This window comes from Festucalex cinctus, chromosome 12 (assembly GCF_051991245.1).
Source record: "Festucalex cinctus isolate MCC-2025b chromosome 12, RoL_Fcin_1.0, whole genome shotgun sequence".
NCBI classification, from domain to species: domain Eukaryota; kingdom Metazoa; phylum Chordata; class Actinopteri; order Syngnathiformes; family Syngnathidae; genus Festucalex; species Festucalex cinctus.
This window is the reverse complement of record NC_135422.1, coordinates 17,760,250-17,785,508: the sequence shown is the minus strand read 5'-3', so window position 1 is coordinate 17,785,508 and position 25,259 is coordinate 17,760,250. Positions and strand designations below refer to the sequence as shown.

General features: G+C 40.1%; 2 protein-coding genes across 6 annotated transcripts in view; one reads left to right on the top strand and one right to left on the bottom strand.

Moving 5' to 3' along the window:
• Positions 1–819: 819 nt before the first annotated feature.
• On the bottom strand, positions 820–7,887 carry myct1b (myc target 1b). 5 transcript variants are annotated; one of them, XM_077539666.1, is made up of 3 exons: positions 7,761–7,851; positions 4,177–4,474; positions 820–2,930 (listed from the first exon to the last, which is right to left on the bottom strand). In XM_077539666.1, exons 2-3 carry the CDS (start codon positions 4,229–4,231, stop codon positions 2,443–2,445), a joined length of 543 nt encoding a protein of 180 aa, XP_077395792.1. In that variant the 5' UTR covers positions 4,232–4,474; positions 7,761–7,851; the 3' UTR covers positions 820–2,442. The 5 variants fall into 5 exon arrangements, with proteins under 5 accessions (XP_077395792.1, XP_077395793.1, XP_077395795.1 ...); XM_077539667.1 differs by having other exon boundaries at positions 7,818–7,827; XM_077539669.1 differs by lacking the exon at positions 4,177–4,474 and having other exon boundaries at positions 7,818–7,887.
• The window catches only part of syne1b (spectrin repeat containing, nuclear envelope 1b), a 167,890-nt gene continuing 150,496 nt past the window's right edge, over positions 7,866–25,259 (top strand). The window contains exons 1-2 of the mRNA XM_077539645.1: positions 7,866–7,925; positions 8,571–8,774. Of these exons, the coding sequence (XP_077395771.1) occupies positions 8,708–8,774 (67 nt within the window). The 5' untranslated portion in view covers positions 7,866–7,925; positions 8,571–8,707. The remainder of the gene's footprint in view (positions 7,926–8,570; positions 8,775–25,259) is intronic.

Here is a 25,259-nt window from a genome sequence, read left to right as displayed (position 1 = left end):
CGAATTTTACAGCATTTTTAATTGGAGTTTGGTTCAAAGGGGAGGAAAAGGGGGTTTTCGTGTAACTGGCAACCTCTGCTATGTAGAAATTAAAAGTAAAGACAGAGTCAATCTTTCCCACTGGGCATCTTCCAGTTTTTAATGATAATATCTTCACAAAGAGGTAACGTGGTTCCTAAAATTAGATTTTGATTTTTTTTTTTTTTTTTTTTTTTTTGATTTTTTTTTTGTGGCGACTAATTCAGCCTACAATGCAGCCTCTGCTGTTTTAAGTGGAGAATTTCAAGTTTTGTAACCCTTTCATATTGTTTGGGGCAGGTGTGACACTTTCTGACATTTGACAGCAAGATAAACACCTTGAATGTTTTTTTTCCATCTGCAAATTTGTTGACTTTTCTTAAATTACTCAAACTAATGAAAATGAAAATATTTAGATATGTTATTTGAGTACTGAGGCTGTCCCATGTCTACTAAAATGGATTTAAGGTTTACCAGTGTGTTAAATCATCGAAAATGGTTGGGAATCTTGAAACCTTAAAACTATACTTGCCATAAATGTATTTTTTTAAATGGAATATTACAGTGATAAGTCTTCAAGAAGGAGCTTGAAATGGTCCTGGGAACTGTCTGTTTCCAGGTTCCTTCAGAAATATGCACTTCTTAGCCTTTGAAGGAACGGAAAGAGTCAACAAATAATCATATACAGTATATTAAACATACAGAGGTCAGGGGGTGTCTTGACACAGGCGTGAGAGCGTCACCTCCAAAAATATATACCACAATGTAGCTAATAATAAAAATAGACTTCCATTTTTTTTCTCGAACTTTTATTAAGCATAAATCATTCATGTATTAATTTTCAGAATTTTTCTTTACACACGTTTAATGTACAGTGGTGCCCCGAGATAAAAGTTTAATTTGTTCCTCAACGACACCAAAACAATCGTATCTCCAAATCATCATTCCCCATTGAAATGAATGGAAATGCCATGAAAGCATTTTGGCCATCCCAATTTTATTTTATTTTTTAAAGGAGAAGCACAAAGTAATAACAAAATAAATAGAATGTAAAATACAGGGAGTCCTCGAGTTACGTCAAGAGTTACGTTCCTACGCTAGTGATGTAACCCCAATTTCGACTTAAGTTAAATTTCCCCATTATAGTCAATATTATTATTTACATCAAAATAATTTACATTAAAAAAAAAAAAAAAAAAAAGATGCTGTACTTACAATTTTTGCTTAGGGGTGGATGGAAAAGAAGGGGGGGAGGCTGATGTGGGAAAAAGAGGGCGAAAAAAGACAAAAATAAGTGCACAACCGCTAGCACTAGCTAAGGGCTAAATAGCGGACAAGGGGAAAACACTGTGGGCTATATCCTCCTGACTACCAGGAAAAAAAAATATTGTCCAATCATGTTTATTTTGATATTCCCCAATCTTTGTGAAGTAACTGGAATACTGCAAAAGATTTTTTTTTGAAAAAAAAAAAAGTTTTTGTTTTTAAGCTATGATGTGTCCACGACAGAGGACATTTTTTTTTAAAACTTAAATGCTAGGCTCAAATACAGTTAAAATAATTCAAACAATACTTTAATGTGTTCTTAAGAGTGTTATAGAAAACATGCTAACATTTAAAAGCCTAAATTTGTTCAATACAAATTTGTATACACTTTTCCTCTTCCCTGAAAAGTGCTTGCACTGAGGGAAGCCATTTTCTTTTATGATGCAACCAAAGGTAGCAAAGCCCCACCCTTACACATTTGGTATCATTGGAAAGCTCTGAATGTCCTCGATAGAGCACAAAGGGAGTTAATTCATTCGTATGCACTGGGTGGGAGATATTCAGGTTTAAAAAGGTCCACTACAGAGGACAAATTTGAATTGCTGGTAGTCAGGAGGATATGGCAGATGAGGGGCCAAAATGGCAGACCGGGTGTAATCGTTGTAAAGTCGAAACGCCTTAAGTCGAGTGCGCCTTAACTCGAGGACTCCCAGTATAAAAGCTTGCGCATCATGCTTTATGCTGCAATCCAATTCAATGTGGTGCTCCTTCTGGTGTGCCTCGCCTTGGCCACCGGGGGGCAGTACTCTATAATGCAGACTAAAGAAAAATAGATTTCTTCGTCACCTACCACTCAGTAAGTTACTGTAAAAATGGCTGTTTTTCGTGAAGGATAACGTCTGTTTTTGCCACTATCGATGCTAACCGTTAGCATGTAATGGAATTTTTCCATATGTTAGCTTGAAGCTATCAGAGGGATGTTCTAAAGGCACGTTTTAAAATATGTTATGAACCCAGTCAGTCAGATCACTTGTATCTCAAAGAACCACTGTATTTAGCAACAAATCTCAACAAATTGACTTGACCGGGTCTTGGAATTAACCGTTTCCCCTTGGACATAGTGTCTTCATAGTCTTGATGACGTGACTGAGGCCGGCTTCAAGTGCAGGACTCTTGGAAAGCATGGATGATGCTGTTGTAGGCGGGCGGCGGTGTCTGCGACGGCAGAAACCCCTTGAGTCCGTTCCCACCTAGCCAGAAGGAGTTCCGTTTGCCGGGAACCACGAGGGCGGCCGAATCGGCCGAGTCCTCGGGCGGGCTCACCCGGGTGTCCTCGCCCATCTCCAGACTGCCTTTCCTGGCCAGGGGTCGGAACGTGGACGTCTCGGGTCCTGGTTTGCTCCCCAGAGGTCCCACAGGCTCCAGCGAGGGCTGACGGTAGACGCCGAGGAACGTGCTCCGGTAGAGGCCCAGCTGGCCGTCCGGCGAGATTTGGGAGCGCGGAGACTTGCCGCGTTTCTTGCGGGGGCGTCGGGTGATGCGGGCGGTGGCCCTGCGACGGGACGCCCAAGTCAGCAGGACGTAGACCAGGGCGCCCAGAAGCAGGCCCACCAGCACCGACAAGCAGAAGGCCAGAATCATGTCACCTGCAGGAAGGAAGACAAAAGAAGAGTCTTGAGGCCTCGATAACACCAATAGTGTCCGGGCATCGGTATGTAAATGGAAGCCCCAAAGTCAGTTGTCCAAAATATAAAATTAACACCAAAAACAGCTTTGCACCATATAGTCTATTAAATAACTTGGTGCCTGCCTACTACTATTAAATAACACTATGTTCCATACGTTCTTACAACTTCTGTTGCCATGCAACAGATTGACCTGTTTTCAGATTGTTTTGAAATCTAGAAAAAAAAAAAAGGGTATCCTCCTGACTACCAGCAATTCAAATTTGTCCTCTGTAGTGGACCTTTTTAAACCTGAATATCTCCCACCCAGTGCATACGATTGAATTAATCTCCTTTTGTGATCTAAAGAGGACATTCAGAGCTTTCCAATGATAGCAAATATGTAGGGGTGGGGCTTTGCTACTTTTGATTGCATCATAAAAGAAAATGGCTTCCCTCAGTGCAAGAACTTTTTAGGGAAGAGTAAGTGTATAACACTTTTTATTGGACATATTTAGGCTTTAAATGTTGTTAGCATGTGTTCTTTTACTGTATTTGAGCCTAGCATTTAAGTTTTAAAAAATGTCCTCTGTAGTGGACACATCATAGCTTAAAAATAAAAACTTTTTTTTTTTCTTTTGCAGTATTCCAGTTACTTCACAAAGATTGGGAAATATCCAAATAAACATGATTGGACAGTATTTTCTTTCCTGGTAGTCAGGAGGTTATAATTGTTGTATATGTATGAATTTTGATTTTATGCACGCAGTATACAGCCCACGTCAGCTACCAACCGCCGACTATTGTGGCTGTGCTGCTATAGTTGGCATCATTACATAAAATCTTACATCACCTCCGCTGCTGTGTGGGTTTAACATGGCTTGATATATTCTGAACATGTTTTTTTTTTTTTACATAAACAAATGTGACTTTAATCTGCTAGATAACAGGAGTTAAAAATTGTTTTAAAAAGTAAAGGTGTCATTAAAAAAGTATTTTTTTTATTATTATTTTTGTTTTATTATTAAAAACAAAAATTGTAGATGTACCAAACACAATACATAACTACTACAGCTGCTAAAAGAAGCACAGAACCGCATGTTCGTTGAGGTCAACAATACATCCTGCTGGCTATGCTCCAAATATTGATTACATATTCTTATATAATGCACTAGAAAATAGTGTTAGATCAAAAACAATAGCAATCAACCGACAGACTTGTACTCACCTGTATTAAATGATTTGAGTATTTGCAAAAAGGGATGCGTTTCGTTATGCGCCATCTTTCCCAGCTTTTCCCACCCCCGCCTTCAAGACAAGCTTCTGCTTCTTGCACACTTTGTCCAGTCGCTGTGGAGGAAACTTTGTAGTCATGCTTCCTTCCTCCCTTTTAAAATTAGCATAGCTTATCTGCGTGCTACATAGCGTTGTTTCCCTTTGGCATCATTTCCTCCGGATCGATAGTCGCCTTGATGGAACGATGGCCCCCCTTTTTCATCTGATGCTGACCCCCTCAAATATGTGTCCTAAAGAGAAAAAGTTTCATACTTTCATAAATCTAAGCGTCCATCACTGGTGGTGCCTCTGCTGGCTATCAAACTCTCAGGTCTCTGTGGGGATTTCCTTCCATTGTTGCTGTGTTTACCACTTCACTCCAACTCCAAACCACAAAAGAATACCGGTAATCGTTGGAGAACAACTCGGCGTTGTGTAGCCTACTATTTGCTCATTGCTTCACATTATGTGTCGACAACTCAAATCTACAAAATGATAGAAAATTCACTTGTATGCTATGGAGGACCAAAAGTGCCAACATTAAATAAATAAATAGACCATTAAATAATTAAATAAAAGTGTCATTAGTTAATTAAATATTTCATTTATTAATTAAATGTGTCTTTAATTAATTAAATTCCCTATGATTATTTCTAAATGTATGTATTCATTTCTCTATTTCTTGGTCACTGTGTTGCGGTGTTTCGTGAATTGTATTGTATCTGTCAAACTCACCCATCAAAGTTAGTGGGCGGGGCTAAAGCCTGATTCACTCAAATCTTGTCTAATCGAGTTTGACAGATACAATGAATTCACGAAACACCGCAAAATAGTCACCATATAATAAATAAATAAATAAATAAATAAATAAATACATTTACAAATAATCATTAGGAATTGAATTAATTACACATTTAATTAATAAATGAAACATTTAATTAATTAATGACACATTTATTTAATTATTTAATGGTGTATTTATTTATTTCAAGGGCCATGACGCAGGATTAAGAGTTTTTGCACATTTGCGACCCCTCTGGCGAAACGCGGAATGGACGCCAGCGACGCGCACCGCCAGGATCATGAGCATGACGTCACGCTCAGAGCAAAAGTTTTAGGTTCCGGCCTACCGCGGTAACATTATTTCACTTTACAGGAAAATGGGGGCAACAGTCATTGTGTCCCCTCCTGTCCATTATCCAAATTCTTAAAACATGTGCGGGTGAAAAATATGGTTATTTTAACACTCCAATTTCAGTCTTGTTGTCATGCCCCTTTAATGTTGGCACGTTTGGTCCTCCATAGTATGCAAATTAGCCACGTATTTGGGCCGGAAAGTAGTAGCTTCTGGTAATAATGTGACTGCTAGAAGTATTAGCATTGGCTTAGTGCATTATTAGCATTAGCTTCTGGTAATATGGCTGTTGTGTGGGATCAGCCTCTTCACTTGCAACAGATGATTTACCATTTAAATGTGTCACACACTAAAATGTACCTAGTGCAAAAAAACTGACTCTTGACTCTCTAGCTCACCGCCTGCTGTCTTTTCCATTCCGATGGTGATCATGTGCGGCGATAACGCGTTCACCGTCACCGTCAACGACGACTTTGTGGTGACATTCGACTATCAGGTGGACCTCCACCAGGTCACGCATGTGAGAACACACGGCGACATGGACGTGTACGAAATCAGGCAGAAGTGATGGGACATCATGGCAACATCCTGTCTGGTGGTTGTCATCATGTATATATGTCGTACTATCCGGGATGTTACTTTCTACTCAAACATTTTCTTTCTCCAACAGCTGCCATCAATTATAAATTCTGTAAAATGACATCAATTGTGTAAATTTCATTTAACCCTACGGCTAGAGATTTGGATTATTATGGATTATATTGAATGAATGACTATGAAGCTCCAGAATTTTGTTAGGTTTGATCTAAGTTGTATTTACCATTTATTCATTGTATTCTAATAAACAGCATGACAAAAGTTTGTCTGTTAGATCGGTGGACTGCACTTAAGTATGGCATCTTTTACAAAATGTTCCCGTAAATTAAATATTACAGGAACAGCTGTCCTCTCACCTGTGGGAGGAATATTTTCACAGAACTAGACTAAGTGCAATTGCTGGAGAAATTGCGTGGGAATGCTGAAAGCTGAATGCGAAGATTTGAATCCATGTGGAATGCTTACTAAGTTAATTGAGAGATAAATTATGAAATGACAACCTCCTGGTTGGACAATGCGCTTTAACAACTGTGCCACCGAGCAGTATCAGACGGCAAAATAGTGTGGAGAATAAAAATCACAATGTGGGAATGCTATTCCCACAATTACAGCAAATTGAATATTTTCACAGAATTACAGCAGATACAGGTCAGCACAGTCAGTCGCCAAATTTGTACCAAACTGCGTGGTTTCAGATGTATGTTTTTGGTTCATTAATCTAGCCAACTGCGATTGGCTGACAACCAGTTCAGCGTGTACCCCGCCTTGCTGCCCATAGCCAGCTGAGATAGGCTCCGGCACCCCCCAGCGACCCTTGTGAGGAACAAGCGGTTCAGAAAATGGATGGATGGATGGATGGATGGATGGATAGATTAATCTAGCCAAATGCTTGGTCATTGCACTATAGAATCACTAAATGTTATATTGCCAATAACAAAACTGCCAAACTACAATCCTGTAATGAAATACAGGCCTGTGTTTTGGTCAAATAATATTTTTTGCGAACTATACAAATTTCATGTAAAATTTAAACTGTACAGAACAAGTGACAGAAAGAATTACGAGTACTGTATCTGTTGTGCTGCCCCCAGCTGGCCAAGATGGGCACACCAGAAGGAGCAGCAAACGATGTCGATTGAAATGATGCAACGTATGACAAAAATAATTCAATTTGTCATAAAGTACTATACGAGAGTGCTATTTCTCCTTAGCATTTTTTCTTGTTGGATTTTTTTAGGGAGGCTGGAATGAATTCATAGGATTTCCATTTATTTCGATGGGATTCGATTGATTAGTTGATTAAAAAGTTAATAGAACTTTATTTATTCCATAAATTCAGTTCTATCCTTGTCTACAGCTGAAAATTACATAGATGTACTGTATTAAGGATGTTGAGTTGAATACTACTTTGGCACCGTCCAATAAGATTTTTATTTTTTTTTGTTTACAACTGTTAAGTGTTTTTTCCCCTTTATTTTGGAATGCAACTCCACATTTAGCCACTAGATGGTGGCACCCGATTGTGTTTAGCGCTGGAAATCTGCACGAGAAAACGAGGACCGTTTCAAGCAGAGTCTCATGATTGTTGCTGAAGACACTAAAAAGTAATCTCACCGTCCTACGTTTTGTTTTATGCCTACAGAAAGAAACGGTTGTGGTTTCATTTTATTTTAACCTATGTGCTACATTAGTTCCTGTTTCATTTGCATTTGTTATTATTAGCCACACGTGGCTCTTATATTTTGTATAAAGATGTTAAAATAAACAACACTGTTTCCATGGAGATAAACTGCATTCACTTTCACCTTTTAAGATAGTAATTTGAACAAAAATATAAGAACAAAAACTAAAACAATACTAACGATGACCGCTTCATCACCTTCTTCTTTCGCCGCGTTACCATGGCAACCGGGCAACATACACTCACTTCCGGTGTGCAAGTGCGAGCGAGCTGGACGAAACAGAACGCAGTAAGAGCAAAACCTTGACGTTTGTGTCCCTTTTTTATGTGTGTGTTTTTGTCGTCCTCAACTTCACGCAAATGTTTTACGGAGCGTCGACTCCATTCAAGGGTCGTTTGTTTCGACGTACGTAAACTTCTACACAACGACGTCATCACTCGAAAAGTGTTAAATGGAAGTTGAAGCTAGTTCCTCATCCATTAATCAGTAGTACCACTCGTTTTGCTGTCCGCTAACGCGGTCAAACATCCCAGTACGTTACAGTTGCTACACCTGCGAGCTTTATTTGTTGTGTGTACAGCAGACGTGGCAAAAATGAAAATGCACACGTTCAAGTACAAGTACAGTCAAACGAGGTGCTAAAGAAGGACTGATTCAATTAAGTATTTGACATTTGACTATGGGATTTTTAAAAAAGTGTTTTGTTTTAAAAATATGTTGTTTACCAAGAAGAAAAATAAAACAGTATAGCTGTTTTTATTTTTTAAACATTATTGTAAACAGGTATTATCAAAAATTAAACCCAACCTGGGCAATCTACTATCTTCCATCTTTTAAAAAAAACTCTACTATTTTATTTGTTGGTCATTCTGTTTAAATGTATACATTTGAAATTAAAAATAACATAACTATGTTAACATTTGACTGCCGCAGGCCATGAAAGAAGGAAGCACAGCCATTGGACGGTGGAGACAATGACGTAACTGGAGCATCACACCGGCGACACACACTCACACTCAGTCACACTCAGTCACACGCACACACGCACCCACACCCTCAACGACGACTTCATGGCCTGTCCGAGGCGTCGTGTCACAGGATGCGCGGACATCGCTCATGTGATGCAAAAACTGCAGGGTGAGTGCCTGTCTTATTATTGACTTCAACTATATGTGTGTGTGTGTGTTCTGTGCTTGTGTGGTGAGATGCTGTGCTACTGCTGCAAAGGAGTGTGCTGCTGATTCAGTGACTGGGCTGTGGGCCAGTCTCAAGTCTCTCTAACACGCACACACGCACACGCACACTACGAAAACACACATCTGCAGTACAACCGGAGACGCTAACAAGAGTAACTTCACAGCGGCCTTGCCGAAATCAGTTAAATAGCGAAAAACTCCTGCTCCCAGTGTATCAAAGTTGAAAGTGATGCATAGGTATGGAAGCGCTAACTTTGCCATATTGCGGAACCTCACTCCTATCACTTTTTGGCAAAGTGGCTGAGCGAAAGTCATCCCATTAGCTGGAAAACGTCCACTTCAACAGTATCGATGTTGAAGGGATGCATTGTTGTTGATGCGCTAACTTTGCCAAGCTGGGGAACCTCACTCTAGTCATTTTTTTTTGTCAAAGCAGCCTTGTGCCTGTCAGTCCAGTAGCTGAAAAATCTCACTCCAAGTCAGACTATCCCATTTTAGTTGTTGCCTACTTAGGCACTACTTAACATTCTAACCTTGTCGAGATGGGGAACCTCACTCTGATCGCTCTTTCACCTTTGTGTCAAAACAGCAGAGTTAGCTGAAAACTCCAACTCCAAAGATATCAAATTTTTGTTGACGCATAGATCTTCACATGCTAACTTTGCCAAGCTAGGGAACCTCATTCTAGTCTCTTGTTGAAGTGACTTGGTGAAAGTCAGTCCAGTATCAAAACCATTGCTCCAGGGAATCAAATTGTTTTCAATGCATAGGTAGTACTGAGATGCTAACTTTACCAACTTGAGGAACCTCACTCTAGTCATGTTTGGTAACAGCAACCTGGTGCCTGTCAGTCCATTAGCTGAAAAATCCCACTCCAAGTAAGACTATCAATTTTTTGAGGGTGCGTAGGCACCGACATGCTAACTTTGTCAAGATCTGGGAACCTCACTGATCGCTCTTTCAACTTTGTGTCAAAACAGCAGAGTTCAGTCTAGTAGCTGAAAACTCCAACTCCAAGGATATCAAATTTATGATGATGCATGCTAACTTTACCAAGCTAGGGAACCTCATTCTATTGTCTCTTGTTGTTGAAGTGACTTGGTGAAAGTCAGTCCAGTCTCTTAAAACTCTTGCTCTAGGGAATCAAATTGTTTTTAATGCATAGGTACTGAGGTGCTAACTTTGCCAAGCTTGGGAACCTCGCTCTATACTCTCTTGTTGTTGAAGTGACTTGGTGAAAGTCAGTGTCTTAAAACCCTTGCTCCAGGGAATCAAATTGTTTTTAATGCATAGGTACTGAGGTGCTAACTTTGCCAAGCTTGGGAACCTCATTCTATACTCTCTTGTTGTTGAAGTGACTTGGTGAAAGTCAGTGTCTTAAAACCCTTGCTCCAGGGAATCAAATTGTTTTTAATGCATAGGTACTGAGGTGCTAACTTTGCCAAGCTTGGGAACCTCGTTCTATACTCTCTTGTTGTTGAAGTGACTTGGTGAAAGTCAGTGTCTTAAAACCCTTGCTCCAGGGAATCAAATTGTTTTTAATGCATAGGTATTGAGGTGCTAACTTTGCCAAGCTTGGGAACCTCATTCTATACTCTCTTCTTGTTGAAGTGACTTGGTGAAAGTCAGTGTCTTAAAACCCTTGCTCCAGGGAATACAATTGTTTTCAATGCATAGGTAGTACTGAGATGCTAACTTTGCCAAACTGAGGAACCTCGTTTTGTCAAAAAGACCTGACAACTCCTGCTCCAAGAGTATCACATTTTTTTGTCGATTAATATTGACTGACATGCTAATTTTACCTAGCTGGGGAACCTCACTCTAGTCACTCATTCACTCTTTGTCATAGCAGCAACGTGACATTAAATCTAAGCCTAGCCGAAAACTCTAGAATTTTTGTGAATGCACAAGAGACTTGGTGAAGGTCAGTCCCGTATCTGAAAATTCCTGCTTCTAATAAAAATTTTTCGATGCAAATTAGGTACTGACATGCTAACTTTTCCAAGGTAGCGAACCGCTCTCTTGTCATATTTTGTCAAAGGGACCATGTGAGAATCAGCCCAGCAGATAAAACTCTAAACTCTTCATTTGGTATCGTTATGTTCCATTTGGTACCCTCATGTTCCATTTATTTAATTTCAATGCACTTTTTTTTGGTTTAACCTGTATTGAACAAAGAGTTTTCGGTCATGTCGTGTCAACCGTACTGCGGTTTTGAATGCAGGCGAGGTTTGCACAGGAAACGGAGTCAAAGCAGAAATAAGGGGGCAGCGCTTTGCCACTACAACCACAAATGTTTCATAACTGTCACGATGGTACCTACTTGTCATTCTCTAAAAGCGAAATTAGCTTTCATTTGGAACAGTGCACTTCACATTTTGACCATTGTCCAGGTGCAACACGGTGCAGTAGCGGTTCGCATGTCTGCATCGCATGTCAGTTGATTCAAAGCTCTCAAATGCTGATGTTCGGGTTTTCGCGCACATTCCCCAAAAGTAACCTCTCGACTGGATATGAGCAATACAAATACAGTCAATGAATATCCAAGACTTAACTTTCCCCTGCTGTTGTTATGAAATACCACTAGATGTCAGTGTCGTTCTGCATGACTTTATAAGGCAGCTTCAGAGTCATTTTCATTCAATTACTTTATTTTGATTTAATGTTTTGTCTTCGCTGTTATTTTTTTTTGTCTCAGCCTTATTACAAAATGCAACCAATATTTTTTTCTCCTCAAAGTTCTACTCATAAGACCTCATAATTACAGCTTTATTTATTTAAAGGGATAGTTGACTCATTGAACAATTTTCAGCAGTAAAAAGTTAACATTTTGTCCAGAATGAATTTGGTAACCTTATTATTTTTCATGTACAATTAATACCTTTAAAATGCATTTTTTTCTACTTGCTGCCGACTGATGATGACATCTTCAGAAATGTTTGCAGATTTATTAAAAATAAAAAAAAAACTAAACGTGGAAAACGTGGTCCTCCAATCTTTCCACATTTTGTTATATTACATTTATTTACACTGAAAGTTTTGCATAAAACAAAAACACTAAATTGGAAAAGGTGAAGCAGTGAACACTTTCCGGATGTCATGTGCTTCACTTTCATCAACGAACGTATCCATAGGTCTCAGAATTATTACACATTTCACAGTATTAGTGTGAAAATTAATGAATGAATAAATAAATAAATAAATAAATAAATAAATAAAGGGATACTTGACTTATTGGGCCATTTTCAGCAGTAAAAAAGTTAATATTTTGTCGATAATTAATGTGGTAACTTCATTATTTTTCATGTAAAATTAGTACCTTTAAAAAGTAATTTTTTTACTTGCTATCGACTGACGATGACATCACCTGTGCTGAGGAAGTTGGTCATGACGAATCATGGCTCAGTTTACTGACCAAACCCAGAAAACAGGTGAGCCATGATTGGCCGTTACCTACTTCCTCAGCACAATGAGGTCTTCATTAATCGACATTAAGTAGAAAAAAATATACTTTTTAAAAGGTATTAATTGTACATGAAAAATAATGAAGTTAACACATTAATTATAGACAAAATATTAACTTGATACTATTGAAAATGTTTCAATGAGTCAAGTATCCTTTGTATTTATTTATTTATTTATTTATTTATTTATTTATTTATTTTTGCACTAATACTGTGAAATATGTAACAATTGTTAGAGCTAGAGATACGTTGGTTGATAATTTAGCATTTTTGTTTTGAATAAATATGCAATAAATAAATAAATAAATAAATAAATAAATAAATAAATAAATAAATAAATAAATAAATAAATAAAATAAAAATAAAAATACAATTCTCACAAACTTTCCGGGTAAATAAATGTAATATAACAAAATGTGGAAAGATTGGAGGACCACGTTTTCCACGTTTATTTTTTTATTTTTAATAAATCTGCAAACTTTTCTAAAAAGCCTTTTTTTCTATATTTATTACGGGGGTTGTTTGTATAAAGGGGGAGGGGGGGATGATTTAATGCATTTTGAAGTATGACTATAAAATGTGGAAACAGTGATGCAATGTGAATACCTTCCACTTGCGCAGACTGTTAAAAGTTATTTATTTTTATCTTTGATAAATTTAAAAACACTTCAAAATAGTATTTTTCTTGTTCTTGCTATGCAGGGCCGTTGGTGGAATTTTGAGGGGGAAAAATAATTTAATCAATTTTGGAATAATGCTGTAACATAAAATATTGTGGGCAAATACACAAAGTATTCACAGGCTTCACCTTATTTTGCATTTAGTTTATTTTTACTAAAAAAGCAAAAAATTACAACAAAATACGAAAAAAGCTAATCTTTTCACACATTTTTTTGTTTGTTTTTAATATATGTAAAAATAATTCTAAAAAGCCTTTCTCCATGTTCTCATTATGGGAGGAGTTTATTTGTAATTTTTTTTTTAAATGCATTTTGAAATAAAAAAAAAAAGAAGTCAATTTTGCAACAAAACAAAATGTGGAGAAAGTCAAGCGTCGCCAATACTAGTATTTTCCGTACCATCTGTATATTGTGGCGTGCGTGACATCATCACTCCAGTGTCAGTAACATGTGCTGGACCGAGCACCTGAAACTCAAACTCGACCTCTTCTCTTTCGTCAACGTCGGTGAAGAGAGAGAGAGTGGACGCTCATTTCACAACCAAAATGGGAGGTGCCCTGTACAATGAAAGGACCTAATGGATCACAGGCAGCTGAGTGAGGGAGTGAGTGCGTGAGATCACCATAAGTGGTCCATTAATACTCTAGCTTTAGCGCTTTGCTGTCTTTTAATTGGCACTCGGATGTCAATACTCTGTTGTGTTTAATTAATTCATTCGGCTCAGACATGATGACTGAACAATGGGAGATGTGTGGTATAGCTATACGCGACGGCCCCAAGTAGCCTGGATGGATAACTACGGTTGTTTATTATGGCCTAGCCATAAATTTGGCCGTTTTTGTCTGATTTCGTCAAAACAGATCTAAAAAGCACAATGACAAAAAAATAAAAAATAAAATAAATAAATAATAATAACTAGAGCTGCAAGCAGCTATAAAGGGCCCTCACAGCCCAGGCCACTTTGGGGTACTTGCACGTTGGGGTATTGGCACATTGGAAGCATAATTTCTTTGAAAATGCCATAATAAACCTTTACATATGTTTTTTTTTTTGTTTTTTTTTGCCAGGCGTGTAAAGCTCAATGAGGTTTGGTGAATGTTAAGATCTGCAAAACTCAGCGTCTTATCTTATTTTTAGGCAACGAGTTGCCCTGATGATACTATTTTACGTAAATGTATATATACACATCATCGTTCATTGTACTCATGCACAATATTGCTTTTATTGTCCATAAAATACAAAATAAAAAGTACATATGTTTGGATAGGTCTGACACCAGTGAATATTTTGAGTGGTGGAAAGTAAAAGAATATTCATAAATGGCTTAGTTGTTACACTTACAATGAGTATACAAATTTTGTACAAAATACCGTATGTGTGGTATTTTATTTTTTTTTGCCTCAAGGGCTCGGAGGCTCTGTATTTATAACTGAATGTTGTCATAGAGATACCTTCAGGCCTTGACGATAAACATACATGTCAAGTTTGGGATTTTTTGGAGCACGTACCGGGGATATTAAATAGAGGTAGCTGCTCGGGCCCTAATAATAATAATAATAATAATAATAATAATAATAATAATAATAATAATAATAATAATAATAATAATTCACAATTCTAAGTGTTGCTTTTTACTTTGGTTTGAGATTTAGGTCCGTTTCTCATATTTGACTGAAAATAATCCAGCGCACCAATAATAGAATCAGCAGCTCTGATCTATTTTTAGCAGAAAAGCTTTTAGCCTTAGTGGTGGTCTTGAAAGAATAAAGGATTTTACACCCCCCGCCCCATGCATGCTATCATGTACTCTGCCACGATTGTGTTATACGCACGAGAGTGACATGAAGTGAAGAGAGAATGAGCAGAGTAAGTATGACAGAGGGGAATCCCGCGGTGGTTTGTTGGGTGGAGGGTGTCATTTGTCTGTCACAATGGTGGAGAGGGAGCAGCAGATGGGAGACTAGCCACCACATTCATCAATTATTGAGCTTTTTGCGTTTAGTTCAATCTAGTTAAAATGAAAACACACAAAAAAAGACACTGGAGATTCTATGTCACAATAAAAAATATATTCATGAAGAAATATATAGTGCAATATGTATTCAATAAACGTGATATAGCAAAAGTTTAATATTTAATAGTTCATCCATTTAGAATTTTTTTCTTATGAATGCAATTCACAAATTTATTTGATTATTAGTAAAGTTTAAATTAAAATGTGTGTTTTTTTTATGTTTTTAATACTTTATTAATTAAACAAATATATTTATGGATGTTTTGTATTAAAGATCTAAAAATGTATTCCTAACTTGAACAAACTGTCCTTGAGTGTTTTTTTGTTGTTTTTTTTTTAAATAACAAGATACTGTAAATATTTGTATTTTTTTTTACATTATCTATGAAGTAATTATTAATAAAAATTGAGTATAATTTTGTTAGCCTAATTACATAAGTCATATTTAATCTAATGTTAATCAGAAAAATTAAATTAAAATTAAAAATTACAAAAATAAATTAAAAAAAACAAAACAAATCTGCTTGCTAAAAATTTTTTTTTTTCTTGTTTTCCCAAAAGATTTAAATATGACTTAGTCAAACATTTTTCATTAAAATTTTTTGAGTACCGTTTTTACTAGGTATGTGTGAGTACCGATACCGACCTTATTTCAAGGTATCAGTACTCATGTCCGTATCAGCTATATTTTTTTGTAAAAAAATAAATAAATAAAAAAAAAAAGAAAAAAAGATATATATATATATATATATATATATATATATATATATATATATATATATATATATGTAAGGGAAATCGGTCCAATTAATTATTAAATCAATAATTGTTAATTATTAAATTAATAATCAATTGGCTCATTAATTGAAGGAGACTCAAACTTAATATTTAAATTAAGTTGAGCTTGCCTGCGGAGCACCACATCTCTTTTTGATAATTTTATCAGGATAACAGATGAGAACCTCGTTGAATCAGTCATTAAAATGAAGGTTGTGCCCTTACTACAATTTTGTGAGTTCTTTGTTCAGCTTAGAGGTCACTATAAATTGATGAAACACACACACAGTAAACCAGGGGTTGAGTTTTGTGCACGTTTATTCTCTAACCTAGGTGGGATAATCTACTTAGAATTTCAAGAAGCAAAACTAACTACTATGATAGGAAATGAAACGAGAACTAAAATAATAAAAAATAATCAAAGGAGAAGAAAAGAAGAAAAGAGAAACGGTCTTAACCAAGGTGATAGACTTCTTAAATCAAACCAACATGGGACCCACAATCAACCTAGTTTGCACCAATTTGTACTAGGGCAAAGGCCTGCAAAGTTGCACTTACAGATGGGGTTGGTCTGAGAAGCAGGACCCTGGATGGAGACTCGCCAAGCTCGTTTGAAGAAGGGATGAAGAAGGTTCAGTTCAGGAGAGGGAGAGACAGGTCGTCCGGCTGGCCAACTGAGCGTCACGGGGTCAACCTGCTGGCTGGGAAGGGCCCTTTTTGGTTTGAGGCCTAGTGTGCCTGGAAAGGCACCATCCGTTTGAGCCTTGTGCAGGGACCAAAAGCAGCGTGTTTCGCTGCGCCTGTCGCAACACGCGATGGCTTCTGTGCGTTGCCGTGTGCTGGAGGTTAAGCTAGCTGGGCTAGCCCTTTGTCTGGCAGCCGCGCCGATGGAGACCAGGAAGGAGCCAAGGAGCAGCGAAGAAGCGGGAGCCAAAGCAGCGGAAAAAAGAGAGCAGCAAGCAGGGAGCGTGCTTTTAAATTGGGAGGGCGGCGGCCTCCACACCAGGGGGGGCCGGTTGAGACCACAGTGGAAAGTTACCAGCTGGGGGAGGTTTTTGGTTGACTAATCAGATTGAATCTGGATCCCATGTGTGTTAAGATTCTAAGGTCAGAATTCAACCAATGCAACACGTACAATTGAATACCTCAAATAAAATGTTACCTAGCTTACACTGTTAAAACGTGCATACACATGAAAGTTTAGTGGAGAATCTGCCACTGCAATGGAACATTTTCATGACATTTCATGGAGTCAACATTTCACAAATGGCAAACATAACATTTCATAATTCATTGTTCTGTTGCAAAATAAGAAAGTCAAGTTTCTAAGAAGGCTTTTACTGTCCTGATTTGTGTGTGTGTGCGCGTGCGCGTGTCAGTCAGAGCATGTGTGGCTGCTTGTGGGGGATGTTCTTGTGTCTTCCCACCCCCCACAGTGGCATGTTCAGGCCACAGGAGCTCAATTCCTTTGGAACTGAGGTTGCAAAAAGTTACAACCGGCCGATAATCGTTACAGATCCTCCCTTTGGCGATGGAAACGTTCTTCGACAGAACGTTTCGGTCGGCACTTCTAGACGTGGCATCGGCAGGTGGACAGGTGAAGCACAACAATGCAGTTACCAGAGTACAAAGTTGGTGCAAACCCACCCCTCCCCTTCCTTTGCTAAAGCTAGACTCGGCAGTTGGCTATGATGTTATCTTTCCCTCTCGGTCTACACTACGTGTCGTGTATAGAGTGGAAGGGGAAAGTAACAGACGCAACAGGAGAAGAACACGAGAGTGAAAAATAGAAGTCCAATAGTTGTCTAGAGGCCTGTGTAGGAATGTCATGTCAATGTGACTGAAAGGGGGCACTTTCGGTTCTTACTATGACTTTGGGTCTTTCTAGGGCAAAAGAAAGCTGTATTAAGGGAGCATGCAGGCCGAGAAGACGTTCTCACAACTGAGCTGTTGATGTATCAAACAGATTAGTGCAGCATGTCAAGTCTCAGCGCGGTCACACCTTGCGTGTGAGCGTGCTCTGGTTGGGACACCGGGAAGAAACAAAGTCTTGTGGTTAGGTTGGTTCAGCTTAGCGTGATGCTAGGCAGATTGACGACTAGCGTAGTCCTTTTGTTTGTTTTGTCGGGAGACGGTAGATTGGTAATTTGTTTGCTACGCGTTGTTAGGCAAAAGGAATCTCGGTCGTGACTCGCGTGTTTTACCATTTTCAAGTTAACGGTGTTTGGACTAACAGCGTTAACAGTTAAGGTTCTTATTTTAAATAAGAAGCTAATAAAAGCAGTAGCTAAAAGCACATTTCTTACCAATCGCTTTAGTCGTTTGGGGAGTCTGCTGAAGTTCATTTGAGTCACTGTACACTTTCCAGGAAGTTTGTTTATGCACATGGTGTCATAAGTATGAGTGCAGGTGTGCGAATGGGTGAAGCACAAATTTAATTGGCTATTCAATGGCGTTATGGCGGTTAGGTTTGGCCCTAGCCACTTTAAATATGTCGTTAGCGCATTCATACACAACAGCAGCAAAAATGTGTTAGCCATTAGGCGCCAGGGTGTCCGAAACCACTGTTTGGAAAGGGACCGTTTGGGTCCTGCATCAGTTGGAAAGGCAAATGCACCCATAGGTGCCTGACGGGTGGGAGCCAAAAGCGCCAAGTCATCTTGGATGAACCACAGGAAGAATCAAAGGTGTATCTTGTACCTGCTGATGGTGGTCAACAAAGGTGGGCGAGGTTCGTCCCTCAATTGTAACCAAGGAAGTGAGGTCATGGAGGTTGGACCTGATTGGCTGGTCCAGTCCTGTTGTGATGACCTCCCTTTGACAGCTATGTGTCATGTCATGGGCGTATGATGTCATGACCCCCCCTTCGGCTACGTGGAGCCACGAACGGCAGAGATGTGCGGTCCACGGAGGAGCAAGAAGAAAGCCCATGACAGGAAGCAAAAGGTGACCACCAAAAGCGAATGTCTTGGCATGAACAGGTGAGCCGTCGACAGGCGAACGAGGAAGACACGCGGCGGCGGTGAGCCACACAATGAGCAAAAGCAAGAGAAGAACAATGGGCTGCAAGTTCATTGAAATCAGATAAGTGTTGTTGAGCACAAAGGCTGACAACGTGTGGCCCAAAAGAAGTACTGCACGCGCGAAAGCGGGGGCAGTGAATGGCAGGACAGTGGTGTGCACCATCTGCATTGCAAGGGTGGGCAGGGTGGGTAACAAATTGCTCAGAAGCAGATTGCAAAGAACAACCACTGTGTTGTTTGGGTTGTTCGATGACAATTTCAAGTGCGATTTCAAGTTCAAAGTCCGCGGTGAAGCTGAATGGTTTGCTTCAAAAGTGAGGACAACGGCCTCAATTTGTGTCATGCGTAGCTCAGAGGTGCAATCCAAGTCGCGTTCCGTAAGGTGGCAGAGTTGCACACCCTGAGTGGGATGTTCAACTTGGCCGAGGGGAGAGCTGGTGTTGCGAAGGTGACCTCCTGAGGGCATCTCGGGGACAACAGGCATGGTCCCCCCTTGAGTTGGGTGAGAGTCCTGGTGTGAGTTTTGTACACTCAGAACAGGTTCACAAGAAGGCTCTGTTAGGCTTACCGCATAACAATTGGCAGTTTTGGTCAGCGGTGCTGCTGGCAGAGGCTGCCGCACCTGTGACCAGATTTTGCGTCGGTCGTAATCTATCAGGGGCTTGAAGCGGCCCAGCAGATCTTGACCAATGAGGAGCGGGACTGATTCCACAGCAGACACGTACACAGGGTGGACCAATTTGTGTGGTCCAATCGTCCAGTGTAACGTTGCCATGGAGTCCAGATGGGTGTTAGTCAGTGCAAACGCACCGATCTCCAATGAGCAGTGGTTGAGGCGGAGCATCCGGCCACTGTTCTTCAGCATGGCTTGAAGTTGGTTGAAGAGCGTGTTGGACATTACTGTAATGTCAGCGCCAGGATCAACCAAAGCGTCATAGTCTAATGTTTGTTCAAGTGTCGTCCTCAAATAGAACTTACGTGATGCACCTTTAATCTTGAGGTTACCTAAGAGCTGTTTGAATGGTTGATTCGACTCGGTAACAGGTGCACTGGCAGAAGGCAAAGAAGGTGCTGGATCCAGTTGGACTGAAAGAACGGTGTTGTCCGACACCTCTGGCTCATTGATGGCTGTCGGCTGACTGTCGTTGGACAATTTGCGCAGCCCATCAAGAACTTTTGTCCAGATGTTGCTGTCAATTGAGGAGTCACCTGACGTGGATGGGGGCTTCTGAGGACTATTTGTGCGCGGAGGTTTCTTTTTGCGAGGTTTTGTTTTCGCAAAGGGTTTCTCCCGTCCACAACCACGGCTGGAGCTATGACTCAACCGCGCAGGTGCACTGCGGCTGTACTGGTGCTTCTGATGAGAACCATTTTGAGGCCGTTGTGCAGGATTTGATGGGGAAGCGGCGATGTCATCGTCGCTTTGCTGTGATTCGGACTGTCGTTCGACCTCGTCTGAACCACCTGCAACATGGTAAACAGAGGATTCCACTGCTTTAGCAGCGTTTTCGCGTAAAAACACAAAGGCCTTGGATGCAAGTTCACGTAGCTCTAGGCTACTTAGCGTGCGAGGACAAGTTGTCACACCCAAGAGGCGGCTTGTGTTTGGGTGGAGGTTGTTCAGAAAGAGTGTTTTGAATTCTACCTGTTCTTCCATGTTGGGTTCATTACGATGCCCAAAGTATGCCTTGCGCAGGCGACTATAATACAGGCTGGGTGATTCCTTTCGGCCTTGTTTTACTGACCAGGCAGCAAGAAAGCTCATTGCTGATACTGGGCCATCAAATTCACGAGACAATGCGTGACACAGTGCTCGATAATCATTCAAGATGTGGATCGGCTGGCGGTCGATCCAATCACTTACTTCTCGAGTTGACGTCAATTTCATGAGGTAAATCTTGTCTTCCGTTGTTGCCTGTGGGAATCTCCTCAAATGAAAATCAAGGTCTTTGAGGTACACAGAAGTATTATCAGAGCAATCTTGTTTTGGCTGAAATTTCTGAATGTGCTTGGCAATCGTGTCTAACTCTTTTGTAGACATGCCTGGTTGTGCCACATGATGAGGTGAAGAAGCATCTGCTTGTTGAGCAGGAGAAGGAAGGTTGGCAGCAACTGGAGACGCACAAGAAGGCGTGGCGCCTAGCGGGGGTGCCGAAACAAGAAGTGTGCTTCTTGGTGGAAGCACAGGGACAGGTGAGCTTGCTCCTCTCAGTGACACTGCAGAGGGAGGGGGCCCCCGTGTGTGTTGAGCGGCAATTGGAGAAGTGCTTGCCATGGAGCGAGTGGGAACCGGAAGTGGCACAGGTGGCTGAGAAGCAGGTCCAAGATTTGCAGAGGAAGTCTGCAGCACATCAGACAACGTGGCAGCGTCTGAAAAAGGAACAGGTGCGTGCACCACAAGTGGATCAAAATGCAAAGGAGAGTTCACCTGAGACAGGTCCTGAACGGGGACCTCCAAAGCAGTGGTTTGGGACGGTGTCAATGGACACCTGGTGTTACCTTGTGGGACTTGCTGCAATTTTGATTCAGCCTGGGATGACTCGTCATCCCGGCCAGTGTTGAAGGATGGATGCTGCAATCGCCGGAGTTTTTCTTCCATTGCCATCAACTGAGATTTCAAGCGAAACGTCTGCCTTTTTCCTTCAATGCGTTCATTTTTCAAAAGTCTAATCTTTTGAGTTAATTCCGCAATTTCATCATTCGCGAGAGCTAGCAAGTACTTGTCAAATTCATGCTCAGTTTGGAGATCAATCCAATGGGCTTCAGTGGGCTGATTTGATAGTTCTACAATGCATTCTTTTAGCTCACGAATTTCAGATGTGGCATTATGCCAATTTTGTTCATGCGTGCGGGCAGTTTGTGTACTCACTTTAAGTTCCTGTGTCAATTTTGTAACTTGGTTTCCCAAGTCCACGCGGTCAGATTCATGCAACCATGCTTCCAACTCGGTTAGCTTGCTGCTAACTTGGGCGTGAATTTGCTGTTCTGCTGTCAGAACGCTTTTCACTTGTTCAAGCTCATGGTCACTCAATTTCCACCTAGCCACTAAATTCACCATTAGTCGGCTGAGGATTTGTGCCATATCTTCGTGGGTTAACGACCCTTGTTGAGCGTCGCAAACGAGTTGCGCAATGTTGGTGTCAAGAATCTCTGCGCTAGCGCTGGCTGTCGCGTCGGCATAGCCTGGAATGAGATTGTTAGTCACGGTCGCAAGGGCATTTTCCAAAGCATCCATTGTTAAAAGTAGCGTTATGATATCAAAGGTATGCGTAAGCTCACTTTACTCAATTTGGAAGGACTAATTGTTAGCCAATTAGACAATGCTAAAAATGCTTAAAGATTAGCTTTTTAGGCTCAATTAGTTGATTCAAAATGTTTTACCAAAATTATTAAGGCACAGATTAAAGGATGGTATCCAAATATGTTACCAATTATTTTAAATGGCAATGCATTAAATAATTGAGGACCCTCAACAAAGTATTGTGTTAAGCAATTTAGTCTGCTAAATTACTATTAACCACAGCATACATTTGAGGTTACAGGTTTTAGGAAACAAAAGTCTACTAAGGACAGTCACATTAAATTAAAATTACATTTAATTCAATAGAGGTTTCCAAAAGTGCCTAAAAATTGGGTAAACACTTTTACTACAACGAGAAAAGCTATACACTACTGGTTGAGTGTTGCTTTTAATTAAAACAAAATTAAGTACTTGAAAATGGTGGTTAATTATTTAAGCAAACTCTTTGGTAAGTCAATAATTAAAGTTATCAAGCGTTTTAATTTTGTTAGCAAAAGTTCCTCGACTGCGGTACCGTGAATAGCCACAGGAGGACGCCGTCGGCGTTTAAAACGCAACGAGGCTCCTGTGTGTAGTATAGAGTCGTACTTTTGTTCGATCAATAAAGTTTTATGACTTTACCGCATAGACAAAACAACTCCGTCGCTCGTAAGTGACACAGAATGTGTCTTAAAACGAGTGGTTAAATACCTTGCACAAGTTTTAAAATCGTAGCACTTGGCAAGCAAAGTTGTTAGCAAGACGCAGCTAACGTAAACTTTGTCAATGAATGGCACGTCACCGGAAGTTGCGTGTGCGTATGTCGCCAGCTATCAATCTGTCAAACACGTTAAATTCACTCCTTACGGATAATCGCGCGTGTTGTTATGCGCGGCACTGACGCCGAATTATCAAGAAGACACTAATAATTATAATTTAAATAAATCAAGGAGCGGAAACCACGGAAACGTTTTAATTCCCACGGGTTTATATCGCGATACTAGTATCCTATAAGGACTCGCGTCGAGGGGAAAGAGAAAACTACTACTTCCTGTAAGACGGTGTTAATTCATTAAACACGACGGAATTAATGAAGATTAAAAAGTGCAAAACGTACAAAAATATTAACCCTAAACTCAATGTTAACACTTGGTGAAACAGGAGTAAGAAAAATATTATAATGTAACGTTTAAGAGTGGTGAAGACACGTGATGTTAAATTGTCTTAAATCCAGTAAGAATCATAGGTTAGGACGGTAATTTAAATCCCTCGATTAGTTTCAAATCACGGTAACTTGATTATTTAAATTATAAAGTGCTTTGAATGCGATGTTGAAGAAGGCAGACAGTAGGCGCACGGGGGGAGAGGGCTGCGATGTGTCCCTCTTCACACGTGAGTTGCTAGAAAGCAGGAGTCAACTATAGTAGCTGTAGTTTGGCAGCTGGCCGTGTAGCAATATGAGTATTAAGCAAACAGTACACTTTAGTGTTAATCAGATGGAAATCTAATTTCAACAATTTAAGCGAACTGTATAACTAGTTATTCAGTGCTACAATTTGGCAGAGACTGGGCTCTCAGTGGGGGGGTCACGTGGTGAGACGTGATCCTCTCTTGGAGGCCACAGCCAAATGAGGAGCGACTTGGAAGTCTGGCCGTTGGGTCCGCCCCTCAAATTAGTTTATTGGTCGACTGGTTTCAAGGGGTGGTTACCTGAATCCCAGTTAAGTTAAGGATACGCCTCCAAAGATGGCGGATCTTAACACGTGTGTTTTACACAAAAGGCTAGCAGTTTTAGCACCATGTGCCTTACGTTAACCAACAAAAGGGAGTCAACTTAACACCTTGAGAAATGTGCTGTGACTCAAATGGTGGTCTGAATGCAGAATTTCGTGCACTAGACTATTTCCTCAGCCTAAAGGCTTGTAACGTAATCAGGTAGCTAAGCTGATTGCGCCACGTGAGGTTTGGAATATATTTTTAACCCAATCAGAATTCGTGACGAGTTAGAAAAAACATTCCCAGGCCTAAAAAGTTTTGCATGCAATAGAAAAAATGTGATCGTTACTCTTCCACTTTTGTGTGTGTAACATTCACATAGTCGACAAATTCATTCTCTTCTCAATAACTAGTCGTTAGACTGTTATTTAGTGCTTCAAATACACTGCTTTTATACAGCGGATTGGCTCTGGCATAAAGTTTTAGTTAGGTTGCTATGGAACCGAGCTGAAATTTTCCCAGAAGAACACGCTGCACTAAGCTGTTTTTGGATTGTTACATGTGTGTGTTTCACAAAATATGTAACATAAATTGGCCTCACTCGGGGCACCATTATGTAAGGGAAATCGGTCCAATTAATTATTAAATCAATAATTGTTAATTATTAAATTAATAATCAATTGGCTCATTAATTGAAGGAGACTCAAACTTAATATTTAAATTAAGTTGAGCTTGCCTGCGGAGCACCACATCTCTTTTTGATAATTTTATCAGGATAACAGATGAGAACCTCGTTGAATCAGTCATTAAAATGAAGGTTGTGCCCTTACTACAATTTTGTGAGTTCTTTGTTCAGCTTAGAGGTCACTATAAATTGATGAAACACACACACAGTAAACCAGGGGTTGAGTTTTGTGCACGTTTATTCTCTAACCTAGGTGGGATAATCTACTTAGAATTTCAAGAAGCAAAACTAACTACTATGATAGGAAATGAAACGAGAACTAAAATAATAAAAAATAATCAAAGGAGAAGAAAAGAAGAAAAGAGAAACGGTCTTAACCAAGGTGATAGACTTCTTAAATCAAACCAACATGGGACCCACAATCAACCTAGTTTGCACCAATTTGTACTAGGGCAAAGGCCTGCAAAGTTGCACTTACAGATGGGGTTGGTCTGAGAAGCAGGACCCTGGATGGAGACTCGCCAAGCTCGTTTGAAGAAGGGATGAAGAAGGTTCAGTTCAGGAGAGGGAGAGACAGGTCGTCCGGCTGGCCAACTGAGTGTCACGGGGTCAACCTGCTGGCTGGGAAGGGCCCTTTTTGGTTTGAGGCCTAGTGTGCCTGGAAAGGCACCATCCGTTTGAGCCTTGTGCAGGGACCAAAAGCAGCGTGTTTCGCTGCGCCTGTCGCAACACGCGATGGCTTCTGTGCGTTGCCGTGTGCTGGAGGTTAAGCTAGCTGGGCTAGCCC